The sequence below is a fragment of the Ailuropoda melanoleuca genome, chromosome X, assembly GCF_002007445.2.
Source record: "Ailuropoda melanoleuca isolate Jingjing chromosome X, ASM200744v2, whole genome shotgun sequence".
Taxonomy (NCBI): Eukaryota; Metazoa; Chordata; class Mammalia; order Carnivora; family Ursidae; genus Ailuropoda; species Ailuropoda melanoleuca.
In genome coordinates this window covers 43550469-43564888 of record NC_048238.1, presented here as the reverse complement: position 1 = coordinate 43564888, position 14420 = coordinate 43550469, and the positions used below count along the sequence as shown (strand labels likewise).

General features: G+C 38.1%; 1 protein-coding gene across 1 annotated transcript in view; it reads right to left on the bottom strand.

Annotated features, from left to right (window-relative positions):
* The window catches only part of LOC100471653 (melanoma-associated antigen D4), a 92028-nt gene extending 79450 nt beyond the window's left edge, over positions 1-12578 (bottom strand). The window contains exon 1 of the mRNA XM_034649018.1: positions 12546-12578. Coding sequence (XP_034504909.1) covers positions 12546-12578 — 33 coding nt within the window. The remainder of the gene's footprint in view (positions 1-12545) is intronic.
* Between the last annotated feature and the right edge of the window lie 1842 nt (positions 12579-14420).

The following is a 14420-nucleotide window of genomic DNA, read 5'->3' as shown; positions in this document are numbered from 1 at the left end:
TCGGAATCTGGGGATGTACTGTATGGTGATTAACATAATATAATAAAATTAAATTAAAAAAAAAAGAAATGCAACTGATTTCTGGGCATTGCTTTTGTATCCTGCCACCTTACTGAATTGTTCTATCACTTCTAATAGTTTGGGAGTGGATTCCTTTGGGTTTTCCATATAGAGTATCATGTCATCTGCAAAGAGAGACAGTTTGACTTCTTCTTTGCCGATTTGGATACCTTTGATCCCTTTTTGTCTTCTGATTGCTGTTGCAAGGACTTCTAGTACTATGTTGAATAATAGTGGCGAGAGTGGGCATCCTTGTCGTGTTCCTGATCTTAAGGGAAAGGCTTAAGGGAAAGGCTTCCAGCTTTTCCCCATTGAGAATAATATTTGCTTTAGGCTTTTCATAGATGGCTTTTATGAGATTGAGAAATGTACCTTCTATCCCTACACTCTGAATGGTTTTAGTCAGGAAAGGATGCTGTATTTTGTCAAATGCTTTTTCGGCATCAATTGAGAGGATCATATGGTTCCTGAGTCTTTACTTGTTGACATGATGTATCACGCTGATCGATTTGTGAATGTTGAACCAGGCTTGCATCCCAGGTATGAATCCCACTTAGTTGTGATGGATAATCGTTTTAATGTACTGTTGGATTCTCTTAGCAAGGATCTTGTTGAGGATTTTGGCGTCCATATTCATGCGGGAAATCAGTCTCTCATTCTTTTTGATGGGGTCTTTGCCTGGTTTGGGGATCAAGGTAATATTGGCCTCATAGAATGAGTTTGGTACCTTTCCTTCTTTTTCTATTTTTTGAAATAGCTTTAGGAGAATAGATATTATTTCTTCTTTGAATGTTTCATAGAATTCCCCAGGAAAACCGTCCAGGGCTGGAGTTTTGTTATTTGGAAGGTTGTTTATCACTGACTCAATCTCTTCATAATTAATTGGCCTGTTTAAAAAATCAATTTTTTCCTGTTTCAGTCTTGGTAGTTTATAGGTTTCCAGGAAGGCCTCCATCTCTTCCAGATTGCTTAATTTATTGGCATATAGCTATTGATAAAAGTTTCTAATAATCCTTCCAATTTCATTGGTGTTGGTAGTGACCTTTCCTTTTTCATTCATAATTTTCTTAATTTGGGTCCTTTCTTTTTTCTTTTGGATAACTCTTTTTTTTTAAGATTTTATTTATTTATTTGACAAGGATAGAGACAGCCAGCAAGAGAGGGAACACAAGCAGGGGGAGAGGGAGAGGAAGAAGCAGGCTCATAGTGGAGGAGCCTGATGTGGGGCTCGATCCCACAACGCCGGGATCACGCCCTGAGCCGAAGGCAGATGCTTAACCGCTGTGCCACCCAGGCACCCCGTCTTTTGGATAACTCTTGCCAGTGGTCTGTCGATTTATTGATTCTCTCAAAGAGCCAGCTTCTAGTCCTGTTGATCTGCTCTACTGTAGTTCTGGTTTCTAATTCATTGTTTTCTGCTCTAATCTTGGTCAACTGCTTCCTCATGAGTGGATTAGGCCTGTCCCTCTGCTGCTGTTCCAGCTTCCTGAGGTGAGAATATAAAAACTGCATTTTAGACATTTTAGTGGAGAAACAGATTGTAAACAATGAACATGAAAAATAACTAAATTACATAGTGTGTTACAAAGTAAGAGCTATGGGGAAAAGAAAAATAGAACAGAGTAGGGGGATCGTAATAGCCTGGAAGTGCTTATTTGAGAACATTCTTCACTGTAAGGGAATGAGTAATGCAGCTATATTGTAAAAGAGTATTCCTAGTAATGGAAACAGCTGGGTAAACAAAGTAGGACCAAGCAAGCCAGGTATATTTAAGTATCCAGAAGAAAGCCAATGTAGTATGAGTGGAATGAGTGTGAGGGTATGGCAATGCGATCAGAGAGGGGATGAGTGAATCGTGTTGGAACTTATAGATCACTCCAAGGACTTAGTTGTACTCTAAGGTTGATAAGAAATATGAAAAGGTTGTGAACAGAGGAGGGACATGAGATTTTAGCAGAATCTTTCTGAATGGGACACCGTGGAAGCAGGGAGACCAGTGCAGATGCTATTTTAATGGTCTGATAATGGTTTGAACCAGGGAGGTTAATATAGAACTGGTAAGAAGTGGTCAAATTGCAAACATAAATTTTGAAAATAGAACCAAAATATTTTCCTGATAGACTGGTTGTATGTGGAATGTGGAAAAAAAGAAAGGAGTTGGGATAAATAAACAAACAAATGTAAAGAAAATATTTAAAATTACAACAATGGTTATATTGTTGAGAAATTATATACTATTCTTTTGGTCTTCATTTCTTTCTGTATTTTCCAATTTGTACATACATTATGAATTGCCTCTATAATCTGAAAAGAGTAAAGATATTTCCCAAACAAAGCAATATTAAATCACCTATTTTTCAAGTATGTGATTGGCAAATTTTTAAAGAGAATAGCAGCCAGTATTGGTGATTGTGCAGTAAAATTGCATTCAATATAGCTGTAACACTATAAATTGGTACAGCCATTCTGGAGACAAATATATACGTGAAAGCCTTACAAATATTCATATGTTTTCCTCAATGATTCCACCTTTTTAAAAAAAAAAGATTTTATTTATTCATTTGAGATAGAGAAAGAGTGAGAGAGAGAGACTGTGAGCCAGACGGGCAGAGGGAGAGGGAGAAGCAGACTCCCCACTGAGCAGGGAGCCCGACACAGGGCTCCATCCCAGGACCTGGGTTCATGATCTGAGCTGAAAGCAGACGCTTAGCTGACTGAGACACCCAGGGGCCTCCAATGATTCCACTTTTAATAACTAACAGCACACACAAAAACATCAGGGGTTTACTTCAATATTTAGGAGAAAAATTATTTGTTTTTCGTACACAATAGTGAAAATATGAAAACACTTAATTGTCCAACAATATAGGATTTTTCAATTACATTATGTGTGATGTGAATCCATAGTTTCATGCTGTTTTTGAATATTTCTATGGCCTTAGGGAATGGTGAGAAAGAATCACCATTTGAAGAATGACATGAGACATCTTTAGGGTTGACCCTAGGGAGCATCTGTAGATGTAAGAAGCCTGGGGACACTCCTCCCACCAAAGTGGCCAGAGTGTCATGTGGAGAAGGCAATGCCACATTGATATTAATACTTAATTAGTGATATTGTGTCCTGTGTAGAGAAGGACTGTATAGGCAGAGGAGGGATGTCTGTATGGAATATGTGGAGGGGTCATCCAAGCAACAGAAAAGATGTGTCTCTTTGTGTGAGACAGTGTCCCTATAAGAGAGTAACTCAGCTGCTGACAGAAACATTGGAACTTGTGACCAGAAATTCTTTACACAGCCTATATATGCCTGCAGAATTCCAACTAAAGAATTCCAAACACTGAGATGACCAACCACCTTCCCTCATTGTGATGCCAAAACTCCAAGTGGCCTGTGACTGTTTTCCTTAATTGAGAGGTGTACAAGAGTGAGCACCAGCCAGTCAAAAGTTAACGTATTGGCTTTTATTATGCATTAGTCTCCTATGAGTCTAACTGTCATAGGTCAGCCTTTCCAGGCTCAATATTTGCAGAGTACCCACAACTTGAAATCTGGTGACCAACAGGAGTGACCGTAAGTGTGACCAGTCCAAGAAGCCATCTGCCTCTCTGAAATAGATCTCTATGAGGGAACAAATTCTACACCAAACAACTACTGAACATCTCCTCAGCTCTAGGGCTAGGGAAAAAGAAGAACCTAGGGAAATTACACTAATGGGGAAGGCAATTACCTTAGTGACTACCAACTGGCTCCTCCCTCACTCATGAACTGCCTATACCTTTTCCCCTGCCCTTTGTGCAGTTCCAGCCATAACCTTATTTTGTGTGTGCGGGTGGGAAGGAGGGGAGGGAAGGGCACAGCTTGTATATCACAACATCTGCACTAGGACTTATCTTCCTCTCACAATAGCCCTGAGTGGTGGGTGTCAGCATCTCTATTTTACAGGTTAGGAAGCTGAGGCACAGACACAATTCATGAACTAGACAAGGGCACAGAACCAGTAAACAGAAAATGCAAAATGTGGGCCTAGGTCCTCCTACTTCCAAAACCCATGTTTTACTAGTTCTGGCCTGGGGACTGAGGCACCCTCCCTTCTCCAGTTTGAATGACAGAACTACCCCTCACCTCCTCTGCCCTGCCAACACCTGTCCCAAACAAGCAAAATCTGTGCTCTCGGAGAATCAAGCTCATGCTCTGCATCCAGGACACAGGTACAGACACCCCTCCGCCCAAGTCTCTACCCCTCGCCTACTCTAGGTGGGTCCACCCAGGTGTGAGAATTGTTCCTTGGGATACACTCCTTGCCCCAACTATCAGGCCTTTTCACTGTGAGTGGCACAAACAAGCTTCTCCTAAGGCCTTTCTGGTGCCCACTGGAGTGGTCAGGATGATCAGGCACTTTTGTGTCTGAACCATGGCAGGTCCTGTTTCAGAGCTGATGTTTGCCTGGGTTCCTTCCAGGGGTGGGGCCTAGAACAGCTGTGGTTTTACAAAAAGAAGGCTGGGCCAACCTTCAGAGTTCCAGGGATAGAGTGCCAGGCCAGACCATTGCTTGCTGTATGAGCCCACTCAGGTCACTGGACATTTCTGAACCCATTTCTTAATATTCAAAAGATAAAGTGCAAGGCATACTTACTGGGGTCCTACTAAAGGGCATGCATGCTGTTATGATTCCAAGATGACTGGAAAAACTCAAAAAGGCAGAAAATCATATACAAATGTAAGTTGACCCAAAATGAATTGATACATTTCCAAAATCCAAGATAAATCTTTGTACATTTCACTTTGTTCTGGCATCAGTTCCTGCTGGGAATCTGCATATGAAAGAAAGCTAATGCTAGGAAGGATGGCAGCATTTGGTCCCCAAGATCAGCATCAGTTCTGCTTGCCCGGATGATTTTCATCTGTTGCATAGCAACCTCTCCTGTCAGCTGCTTGTTTTTCCTCAGCACTTCCTCTGTAAAATGTCCATAAAGGAATATGAACAAACTCAGAAAAGGTCTGAAACACCATTTTATGTGCTATTTGTTCCCAAATCTGTATCCCCAACTCACTTGGCCTATAACTTTTGTAACCATAATCCAACTGTATACCTTACTTCTCCATTTGGATATTTCTTGGTATTCTCAAAATTAGTATGTCCCAAACTGAGCTTTTGAATATATCCTTCTTCTCACAATCATCATGTATTCCTTCACTTAACTTCTTCATCTCAGTAAATACCAACATGCAGTCAGATTTTCAATCCAGAAACTCTCATGTCTTCATCACAACTTCCTTTCCCCATTTCCTTTTCCACATTCAAACAACCACCAAATCTTGAATATTCTACCTTAAATATATACCAACTTCACTCCCTTTCTACCATTCTACACTATGCCATCAGTATCTCTCTAACCTGGCCTACTGAGCAGCCTCTTAATTGGCTTCCCTATTTCCAGTCTTTTTCCTAATACAATCAGTTCTCTACAAAGTAACTAGAATAATCTTAAAATGTAAATCATATTATGCCATTTACTATTCCCACTTAAATCTACCATTGTTTTCCCACTGCAATTAGAATAAAAATTAAACTCTCTACCCTGGACAAGCAGTACCTTGGGCAGGGCTTGAACCTTCTCCCCCTCCTATTTTCCTTATCTTCATTCCCTAGTCACTTTATCCAAATACTAACCATATCTCCTTTAACAAAAATTCATGTTTATCTCATGCAATTTGTGATTTAAAAACATTGTTAGAAAACAGTGCTATTTTTATTGACCTGTAACATGCAATTCTAAATAAAATCCCTATGCTTGCTATAAAAATGCATCTTGGTGACAGGTAATCCTCATTTCAACCAGAAAGCTCCACCTAAGACCCCAACAAATGGAGAAATTCTAGAAACTCCTTTGCTCAATTCTACAACGTCAGTCCATGATACTCTCCCAGGTTTCATTCTGCTACTACTCGGAACTTCACTCTTACCTAAGGGGCTCTGCATTCCTATTTGTTTTGTCAGTTACATATTTATCCTCACTCTTCACCCAACTAATTCTTATGCACCCTACAGAAATCAACTTAATATTATTTTCTCATAGTGGTCTTCTCTGATCATCTTGACCTATCTAAATTGGGGTTTTGCTACAGATAGTATGACCATTCATCCCAATTTCCCTAAGACAGTAGTGGTTTATGCTTGTTGTATTAGCAAAATTATAAATGGCACCCTCGTTTACTCTCAAAAGTGACACAACTTGATTGATAAAATCAACTCTATGTGGAAATTCAATACACCCCAAGAGGGGGGTCAAAATAAGGCAGGAGAGAGGAGGGGAAAGGCATGATAGGAGAACTGAATGTAAGTTTAAGAGTAAGAAGAGTAGAAGGATAGATGAAGAGAGTGAAGAAGAGATTATGAAGGATAAAACAAATTTAGAAGGGGTGATGAAGGACTAAATACAGAAAAAAAAATGAGCAAACTAAGGAACAAGCAAAAAGACAGAGACAGGAAGAGGAATAATGGCTGAGATAGAGTCACATCTCAACTCTAAGCAGGTATATTAAGAATTCTCAACTCATTGGAATGCAAACATGAAATAATTTTATTTTTTGCAGTAACTTCTCTAGATATAGCAAAGTTGAAAACATTCCATTCACACTTGTGTGGATTAGCCAAATTCCGTAACTTGTTGGTGATATTACATCTTCAGAATGATTTCATATTGATATTTATGATGTGATCCCATTTATTTTACAATTTTACTTTGAACTTAATTTAAATCTTACATCTCTTTTTCTACCCCTGGTCATGCTAGACCAGTCTGTGACTTTAACTGCATATGTAATATTTAGGAGAAGGTGAAGAGTTCAAGGATTGTACATTCTCTCGCCTTGTCATCCTTCCTCCAGGGCACTTCCTTTCTCTTCTATGATGTGGCAGGATACAAAAAGAGAGAAAAATAAAAGTAACTCTTTATTCAACTAGCTGATTTTTAAAGTCCCACTCTATGATTAACTCTTTTCAAGAGCTTAATGAGAATGGGTTGTAACTATACCAATGCCTTATTGGTGATGAGTTCACTCCAGTGCATCTCCCCTAAATTATTGAAAGTTCCTTAGAAAATTTGGTCACCACTCCCGTTGACCTCCAACTGATGGTTTTTATATAGCACCCCTCTATTATATGTGCCTCTTGGCTGCCCACTCACATATTGTGGCAGCACTAGAAAGGCTATAGTCTTCAGTCTCAGCTTCTCTCAGTCACTGATGCTGTGACAGCCCTAAATTCTTCCTACTGGGAAATTCCCACAATGCCATATTCCCCTAATTCTCTTCCCTACTACTCACATAACATGCGATCAGATCAGTAAGTACATAAGCTAATCAGACATACAACTGAGGAAGAAAATATGTCTCCCATTCTTAGAATAAATCCCAATTATTACTAATAATATTGATTTCTAATTTAATTTTGGTTGGCCAGTGTGCATTCTCTTACTGAACTCTTAATATTTATAAAATCTGTAATCTTGTACACTTTTATCCCTTATATTGGTACTTTGAGTTTTCTGACTCTTTGTTTCTTGATCAGTTTCACTAGGAATTTGTAAATTTCATTAATCTTTTCAAAGAACAAAGTTCTTACTTTACTAATTTTTTCTATTTTTGGTCTGTTTTGTGTTCTAATTTTTTCTATTCTTCTTATTATTTCCTTCCTTCTACTTACTTTGTATTTAATTTGTTCGTTTTTTACCAGCTCTTAAAGATGGAAATTTAGTGACTGATTTTTTTTGCACTTTTATTTTTATTATATATATATTTTTAACGTTTTTTTATTATATTATGTTAGTCACCATACAGTACATCCCTGGTTTTCGATGTAAAGTTCGATGATTCATTAGTTGCTTATAACACCCAGTGCACCATGCAATACGTGCCCCCCTTACTACCCATCACCAGCCTATCCCATTCCCCCACTCCCCTCCCCTCTGAAGCCCTCAGTGACTGATTTTTAAGGCTTTTTGCTTTTCCAATACAAGCATTTAAAATTATTAATTTTCTGCTCTAGCTGTATCTCACACATTTTGATATATTGTGATTTCATAATATTCAATTCAAAATAATTTCCTTTGTGATTTAATCTCTGATTAATAGTTTATTTAGGAGTGTGTCATTTTATTTATAAATATTTTGGGCACATTTCTGGATCTCTTTTAGCTATTTCATGGTTATTGATTTCTAACAATTATGTCGTAGCCAGAAAACATACTCTAAGATTTCAAATCTTATGAACAAATATGGATATATATGTATATGTGTGTGTATCTGAAATATATATATGGATATTTTATGGCCCAGAATATAGTCCACCTTGGTGAGCATTTCATGTGCTCTTAAAAATAATACGAATTATCCAGGTACTATATAGTGTTTTTATAAAATGTCAGTTACATTAATTTGGATGACACTATTATTGAAATCCTTTAAATCTTTACTCATTTTGTTGTGTAATTATCCTATCAATTACCAAGAGAAGAGTGATAAAAATCATCAATTATGATTGTGGCTGTCTTCTTCTATCTTTAGAGCTGCCTGCATTTTCTCATGAATTTTGAAGGTCTGTCTTTAGGTGCATACATAGTTAACATTATTACGTATTAACCCACTATCTTTATGAAATTTCTCACTTCATTGCATGTGATATTATTTTTCTTAAAGTCCTCTTTGATATTCATATATGCCCAACGATGTTCATAGATTTACATTTTGCATTATATACCACTTTGAATCTTTTTATTTGAAACCTATTTGAGTATTTTTAAGTGCATCTCTTTTTGCCAGCAAATAGTTGGGTCTTGATCTCTTATCCCGTCTAATAACTTCTGCCTTTTTATCGGAGTATTTTTTCTATTTCTACTTAATATAATTATGTATGTGATTGAGTTTATCATTTGCTATTTGTTTTCTTTGTCCTATTTGTTTATTATTCCTCTATTTCACATTCATAATTCATTGAGGATAATAAAAAATTTTTGTATTTTGGGGTGCCCGTGTGGCTCAGATGGTTAAGCGTCTGCCTTCGGCTCAGGTCATGATCTCCAGGTCCTGGGATTGAGTCCCAGTCGGGCTCTCTGCTGCAGGAAGTCTGCTTCTCCCTCTCCTTCCTCCGCTCCCCCTGCTTGTGCTCTCTCTGTCTCTCTCTCAAATGAATAAATAAAATCTTTTTTTAAAAAATTTTTTGGGGGCGCCTGGGTGGCTCAGTCATTAAGTGTCTGCCTTCGGCTCAGGGCGTGATCCCGACGTTATGGGATCGAGCCCTGCATCAGGCTCCTCCTCTGGGAGCCTGCTTCTTCCTCTCCCACTCCCCCTGCTTGTGTTCCCTCTCTCGCTGGCTGTCTCTCTCTGTCAAATAAATAAATATAATCTTAAAAAAATTATTTTTTGTATTTTATTTTAATATCTGTATTATATTTTTAGCTATAACTTCTAGTAGTTGCTTAAAGGTTACAATATGCATCTTTAACTTATTACAGTCTGTTAGAGTTAATATTTGCTACTTCACATAAACATAATAAATTTTAAAAAGCATAATTCCATTTGGTCATATATTTTATTTCAACATTGGCTGTGGTCATATATTTTATTTCAACATTTATTATACACCTCATAATATTTTTTTGCCTTAAACAGTTTTCTTTTTTATAATTAAGGGAAAATAAAAGATAGTCTTGCTGGGATTAAAAACTGAAGCATTAGTGGTTTCCAGATGCAGAACAATAGGTCGCCAAAAACAAGGGATTTTAATAACCCTGAGATAGCCCTGGCACCTCTCCTGTCATCCAGTTATAAGATTAAAAAGTACCTGAGATTATCCAGGAGCCAAGGGGCATGAAAGTGGAAAAGGTTGAGGAAGTGGATTTAGCCCTCATCTATTACACACATTGTTCTGCAGGGAACTGATGTCAGCTGCCTGGTGACTTAACGCATTTTTGTTTACTCCTTCACATCCTAACACCTTTCACAGAGTTTAGGAGCCTCACAGAAACACACAGATTAGAAACAGGGCAAGGCCAGAATAAATTCACATTAGAACAGAAGGATCCGACTGGGAAACTTTTAGCTTGGAAAGTTCCTGATGAAGGCTTTCATTATTAGGGTGTTGCAATGTATCCAGTTTCCCCAAGATGAGAATATTTAAGGCCAGAGATACAATGTTTCTGAAGAGAAAGCCCACACAGTAAAGTAAGGGAAGGTTCTATTGATTAGCCCCCAACCCTGCCCACAGCAGCACTACTTAGTCAGAGGTCTAACTTTCCTTCCTGACCCAAATACAGTATCACTCTTCCCCAGAGGCTTTAGGGATAAACAACCAAGGAGCATCAACAATTCAGCACAAGCAGGCACCAAACTGTAGCAGCTGCAAGGAAGTCAGAACCATCAAAAATAAGGCATAGCCCAGAACCCCTAGGGGAAAATGCATCAGTTACTTTTAAAACACCAGAGAGTTCTGTGTTGCTGTAAGTGCCAAGTAAGAGGGAGTGGTTATTCAGGAGAATAAGGAAAGGTGGGGCTGCTAGAGCAGCTTGATCAAAGCATAGGAAGCCTTTAAAAATCACCTGCAGAGAACAAACTGGTGGTTGCCAGAGGGAAGGTGGGTGGGGAAAGGGGTGAAATAGATAAAGGGGATTGAAAGGTAAGAACTGCCAGTTATAAAAATAAATAAGTCACAGAAATGAAAAGCACAGCATAGGAAATATAGTCAATAATATTGTAATAACACTGTATAGTGACAGATGGTAACTACATTTATCATGGTAAGCACTGAATAATGTGTGGAATTGTTGAATCAATATGTTGTACACCTGAAACTAATGTAACATTGCATGTATGTTAATTATACTTCAATAAAAAATAAAAATAAATAAATAAAAATCACATGCCAAGGAGTTTTATCTTTATTCTGTAAAGAAAGAATAGTTGGAAAAGTAGCTGAAATAATTTTAACAGGGCTGTATTTCTATAAAACTCATGCTAGCATCAATTGCAGGCAATGGGCAAGAGTAATTGATGCCCCCTCTTTCACATAGTGAATAACGCAAACTGCTGCATTTATCATTACTAAAATGATACTCTTGGAAATATTTTTAATATTTCAGTATAAAATATCTATGATCCTTTTGGGGATGCTGGATATTATCTAATCTTTTCTCTTAGCAAAATACACTGGTATTTTTAATTCATTGTACAAAAATAAATCTACTAAATAGGGAACTTACATTCAAGAGCCATGAACATGTTGGTTCTCTGATACATACAAATATTATTAAATACCAAAGTAATCTTGGTGAAAAGCTATAAAGTAATGCTACATATTTCTTGAGTTATATGTTGCATTATAATTCACTATGGGCCAGTATTGTTAACACTGGATGATAAGGAGACTTCTAGACAAGATATTCAGTACTCAGATGAACTAAAATAGAAAATTGCCTTCAATTCTGAAACCACTTTCTTGCATCCAACTTAGCTTTTGTCATAACACCTTTTATTGGCCCTTTCTTGAGCATGTATTAGGGAGTACTCAGGGTATGACCATTCCACTAGGGCTCAATTTGAGTGATGGCACCATGCGATATGGGTGTGATCTCAGTAGTGGATTTATTTTGGGATGGCAGAGGAATGCAACTTTACCAGAGCCTATGGGAACAGAGAATCGATTTTCCAGCAGTGGAAAAATGGTCGTGTCAACAGGCAGTTTAGGATGGATTATGGAGGCCATAGAGATGACTCCACCTGCTCATGTAGAGGCGTATTCGGCAACTGATCACAAAAGAGAAATTTACCTCATCCCATTTTGACTATGTTTATATTAGTAGTTGGTATGAGCCTGTGAGTATGAGATTTTTGTGCAAGGAAAAACATATATTGGAAAGTGATAGCGATGCTTCAAAATATGTAACAGTGATTGCTAAAAGGCGTTTATCAATATGTGTTATCTATTTCAAGGCAATCGTGCATAACATTGTGCATAAGGAAAGACAATAATTAGTTACATCTGAATGATTAGTTATTAAAGATAAACTGATGTGTCCAATTCCACTACTATTGAGACAACTGAGAAATAGCAAAACTCAATAAGTTTGCCTGGGATATGTTTGCCAGTTTGGGCAATCTAAATGTCAAGGTCAAACTACTGAGAGACAAAATGATCTTATTGTGAGAACAGATTAAGAACCAGAACTTAAGAGGCCTTGACCAGTCCTCTAATCAACCAGTCCTCCCATTCAGGGTATCAGTAGACATGTTTTTGCACAACAATAAGCCTTAAGAAGGCAGAAGGGCACTGGTGATATCCTAATGTGAACCCAAAAATGAGAGTAGGTGACAAAAAGGCTAAGTAGGATAGAATCCTCTAAGGAATGAACAGGGAAGAAGCAGAAGGAAGAATAGGGAGGGAATGATGATCCTGCAAATGATTGAAACAACTAAGAACTGCAGAAACTTACCTTGTCTTTTCCCACATGTAGTCCACCAACCATGCCTGCAAACACCAGTGTTAACCTTTGAATGGGTACATGTGACATTTCAATGTAGGTGATGACATTTTGTTGGGTATATTTACCATTTAGAGTGTGAAGTTACTGGTGAGAATCTGACAATATGAAACTAGTATTTGTCCAAGAGACACCAGAATGCCTCACTCCTACCCTAAATTGCCGCTCTGCCTCCTCCTAGGGCTTTTCCTAAAGGACACATACACCAAAGAACCTGTAATATCATTCCCTGGGCCAGTTCCCAGTACGCTTCAATGTAAGGCTTTCAGCACAACTAAAAAAGTGTTAAGTCAGAACTCAAACCACATGATCTTTTCATTAAATCACATTTTCTAACAGATTATAGAATAGTGTGTGGCATTTAAAAAATAGCAACCAATACAAAATACCATATAATATACTAAACACTAAGAAAATCTGGTAAAGTACAGCACAAATGAAATGTATGAATATAATTATGTGCTAATTCTGTCTCCTAGACATCAATGAGGGAGCTAATTAGAAAACATAGGGGTCAAAGAGGATAGAAGTAATCAAGAAAAGTCTTAAAAAAAAAAGGTAACTTTCAAGGGAAGGGAACATCATGTGCAGATAGGAAACTGAACATGGCCAGTTAATGAGGCAAAAAAAAAAAAAAAACCAAACGTACAGCCTTCTGGTCGAGTTGGGTTGAAGCACATTTATTTGTGGAACATAAGGAATAGCATGGAGGACATTAGGAAAAGGAAGGGAAAAATGAAAGGGGAGAATTGGAGGGGGAGATGAACCATGAGAGACTATAGACTCCGGGAAACAATCTGAGGGCTTTAGAAGGGAAGGAGGGTGGGGGGATGGGGTAGCCCGGTGATGGGTATTAAGGAGGGCACGTATTGCATGGAGCGCTGGGTGTTATATGCAAACAATGAATCATGGAACATCAAAAACTAATGATGTACTGTATGGTGACTAACGTAACATAATAATAATTAAAAAAACAATGAAGAATTCATTTGACTCATTCTGCATCTTACTACCATTGATCCCTAATGTGCAAGGATGAGGACTTAGCCCCAGTCTCTAGTGAGAAGAAAGAAAGAGTGATGTGGCAATACCAAACCTTCACAGGTGGGCACTGGCTCAGCTTACCACTTAGTACGCGTGTCCTACATGCGTGCATGTCACCTCTAAGTGTGCAGTGGTACTGCGCTTGGTGCTGCAGAATCTGGCCCATCACATGAGTCTTCCCTCTGAGGGAGGAGTGAGGAAAGGGCTTGGGAAATGGGGCTTTTTTCCCTGAGGTAGGGAGCAGTTGTAGGAGAATCCTCCCCAACCCAGTGACATACATCATTACTGCTTTGACAGAAACTGATCTGGTCATAGACAAATTACACTATGCATAAAAGTTGACTTTGCTATTAAAATCTGGATCTGTTTAAGCATTTTTCACAGAACTAGAACAAATAATCCTAAAATTTGTATAGAACCACAAAAGTCCCTGAATAACCAAAGCAGTCTTGAAAAAGAATGGATCTGGAGGTATCATAATCCCAGATTTCAAGACATTCTACAAATCTGTAGTAATCAAAACAGTATGGTACTGGCACAAAAATTGACACATAGATCAATGGACCAGAACAGAGAGCCCAGAAATAAGTCCATGATTTTTGCTCAATTAATCTATGACAATGGAAGCAAGAATATGCAATGGGGAAAAAAAGTCTCTTTAAAAATGATGTTGGGAAAATTGGACATCTACATGCGAAGAAATCAACTAGACCACTGTCTTCCACCAGGCACAAAAATAAACTCAAAATGGATTAAAGACCTAAATGTGAGACCTAAAACAAT